Source organism: Pelodiscus sinensis, chromosome 30, assembly GCF_049634645.1.
Source record: "Pelodiscus sinensis isolate JC-2024 chromosome 30, ASM4963464v1, whole genome shotgun sequence".
NCBI lineage: Eukaryota > Metazoa > Chordata > Testudines > Trionychidae > Pelodiscus > Pelodiscus sinensis.
In genome coordinates, this window is record NC_134740.1 from 10,513,235 (window position 1) to 10,516,645 (window position 3,411).

Sequence of the window (3,411 nt, forward strand, 5' to 3'; positions counted from 1 at the left end):
TCTCCTCGTTCCATTGCAAGGCCATTGAAGTTGGATGTTTGACTCACTAATTTTTCATGTCTCAAGCATAAATGTATAAGTTCTTTTCTCGTTCAGGCAATTTCGAATTCTCATCAGCAGAAATGTCAAGGGACATGTGAATCTCCTCACAAGAAGGCGGAAGTGAGTGGCATGTTACTTTTAGGGAAAGCATAAAAGCAAAATCAGCCAAGATAGAAAACAGAGGTGGGAGGGCAGGCAGTTTTCTCTATTGTTCTCTTTGTTGAGTGCATTTTAGTTTGCCGATTTGAAAGGAAAGGAGAAGAGAAGACAGAGCCTCGGCATGAGATTCTGAGTGAAGAAGGCATCTGAAAATTTACAGCTGGCCACAATGTTATAGGTAAAGCAGCTTTATTCTCTTTCCAGTTGAAATGATACACTTTGCTTTAGAGCAGGAAGCAAAATACCTGCTCTGCTCTGCTCTGCTACAAAGAATGTGATTGCTCTGTTGACAATGGGGGACAATGGGTGGATGAAAGAGGAATGTTAGAGAGGATACAGCAAGCTGCATTTAAGGAAAAACCAAAGGCTAGACCTCATCCTCACTGGTTCTCTGTTATTTCTGTTAGATTATGTCTACACTACAAAGAAAAGTTGGAAAAAGATACACAAATTGTGTATCTTTCTCTGCTTTTCTTTCGAAAAAGACTTTTCTGAAATTTGGTGCATCTATACAATGCCAAATTTTGGAAAAACCTCCTCTTTCGACACATCCCTTCTGCCTCATAAAATGAGGTTCACAGGGATGGTAAAAGAGCACGTCTGCTTTTCTTAATTTTTTTTTTGGAAAAGTGGAATCATTCCTTGGACACAGTACAACTTTTCTGGGATACCTCCAGTATCTCAGAAAACAGCTGCAGACTAGAGGTAGCCTTAGTTACACGAACATCACGTTTCTCCTCAAAAGATCGACATCTATCAGGAATGATGTAGATGGTGTTTCCAGAACTAAGCTACCCTTAGAGTTAGAATTGTTTCCCCTGATGTCTAAACTAAACTTCCCTTGCTCTAGATTAAGTGCATTACTTTTCATCATACCTTTCTGTGGGGAGGAGAAAAATCGATCATTGTACTTCATTATGCCACACAATATTTATAATCGTTCTTAACATAGTTGTACAATACTATCAGCTCCCTCCCCCCAGCCTGCTTTTCTCAGGACTAAACATGCATGTGTTTTAACCTTGTCTGGCAAGTCAAGTTTTCTAAACATTTTGTCATTGTTGTTGCTGTCCTCTGGATTCTCTGCAATTTTTTGACATCCTTTCTAAAGTGGGCTGCTCAGAATTGGATGCAGTTGAGGACAATGACCTCTTGTGTGTTTTAATTCAACACTCTCCTTCACACAAACCAAAAATGACATTTACCTTTTTAGTGCCTTCGCATTCTCATTGAATATTCAGTTTACAATCCACTAGAACCCCCAGATCCATTTCAAGACACCACCAGCAACTAGCCATATAGTCCTCGTCGTATAGTTTTGCATTGTTTTTTTTCCCCTACGTGAATTTCCCTCTGTTGATCCAGAAAAAAATCTCCAGTTGTCATAATGGTTTTGATTTTGAAAGAAAGATGGGGATGGGGGGTTGGGGATGGCTAGATTGATAAATGGTACAGAAGTACAATGAATTAGATGGTGCTTGGTCCTGCCATGAGGACAGGGAACTGGACTCGATGACCTCTTGAGGTCCCTTCCAGTTCTAGTGTTCTGTGATTCTATGATTCTATAGATGAGGTGTGTGGAAACAGACAGACAGACAGACAGACAGACAGATAGATAGATAACTTATCTTGTCTCCTCATCTAAGCCAATGTAAGAACAAAATATTGGGCGTGGTTTAGAACATTCATGGTATTAATTGATGGGTTAGAGTTTCTCTTAGATTTGATGATAATATGTATTCTTTTTCGTAGGCCTAGACAAAATTGATGGCAGACCCAAAACAGGAGAATGTCACTTCTATCAAACAGTTCATCCTCTTGGGATTTGGGGACCTCACTGAACTGCAGCCCCTTCTCTTCCTGCTATTTCTAGTGATCTACATGGCGACCATGGCTGGGAACCTTCTCATTGTATTACTAGTTGTAGCCGATCGGCACCTTCACACCCCCATGTACTTCTTCCTGGAGAACTTGTCCTGCTTGGAGAGCTGCTACAGCTCCACCATCCTGCCCAGAATGCTAGCCAGTCTCCTGACAGGGAACAGGACCATCTCTGTCAGTGGCTGTATTGCCCAATTTTATTTCTTTGGTTTCCTACTGACTGTGGAGTGTTATCTCCTATCTGCGATGTCTTATGATCGTTACTTGGCCATATGTAAACCACTCAATTATGCATCCATCATGAATAATGTCATTTGCAGACAACTAGCTGCTGGATCTTGGATAACCGGCATCTTAGTTAGTGCCATCATCATATTTTTCATGTCACAATTAACATTCTGTGGGCCGAGTGTCATCGACCATTTCTTTTGCGATTTCACCCCCATGATAAAACTGTCCTGCAGCGACACCCACCTGATGGAACTCATCACATTCATGCTGACATTTATCACCACCTTGCCCCCGTTTCTGCTAACCCTGGCATCGTACGTGTGCATTATCTCCACCATCCTGGGAATCCCTTCCACCAATGGGAGGCAAAAGGCCTTTTCCACCTGCTCCTCCCACCTCATGGTGGTGACACTTTTCTACGGGGCCATAATGATTGTGTACATGCTCCCCAAAACCGGCACCCTGCGAGCGCTGAACAAAGTATTCTCTCTCTTGTACACGGTCCTGACGCCCCTGGTCAACCCGCTCATCTACAGCCTGAGAAACAAAGATGTGAAGGAGGCCCTGAGAAAAGCTGTCCAAAGATGCTTGCCTTGCCCAAGAATGTAGCACTTTCGGCTGAATGTTGTGAGATTCAAATGAAATTCAGGTAATGTGGGATGATTTACTCAGTCAGGGTACGTCTAGACTACATGGCTCCATCGATGGAGCCATGTAGATTTGTTTGTTCGGCAAAGGGAAATGAAGCCGCGATTTAAATAATTGGGCCTTAATTTAAATTGAAATGGCTGCCCCGCTCTGCCGATCAACTGTTTGTCGGCAGATCAGGGCAGTCTGGACGCTCCCCTGTCAACATGAAAGCCCTTTATCGATCTCCCTGGTAAACCTCATCCTATGAGGCATAACGGGGAGGTCGATAAAAGGTTTTCAGGTCGGCACGGGAGCATCCAGACTAGCGTGCTGAGCCGACATACAGCTGATCAGCTGTTTATTGGCTCAGCGCGGCAGCCATTTAAATTTAAATGAAGCCGCAATTATTTAAATCGCGGCTTCATTTCCCTCTGCCGATCGGCCTAATCTACATGGCTCCATCAATGG

The 3,411-nt window shown here is 43.2% G+C and overlaps 1 protein-coding gene across 1 annotated transcript; it reads left to right on the forward strand.

Annotated features, from left to right (window-relative positions):
* The first annotated feature begins 1,950 nt into the window (after positions 1-1,950).
* Positions 1,951-2,922, forward strand: LOC102454491 (olfactory receptor 6B1-like). The gene has a single exon (XM_006133404.3). The coding sequence runs from the start codon at positions 1,969-1,971 to the stop codon at positions 2,920-2,922; it is 954 nt and encodes a 317-aa protein (XP_006133466.3). The 5' UTR covers positions 1,951-1,968.
* The last annotated feature ends 489 nt before the right edge of the window (positions 2,923-3,411 follow it).

Bases quoted from the DNA above. Each gene is read 5' to 3' on its own strand.
- LOC102454491 (XM_006133404.3), top strand. From the start codon at position 1,969: ATGGCAGACCCAAAACAGGAGAATGTCACTTCTATCAAACAGTTCATC.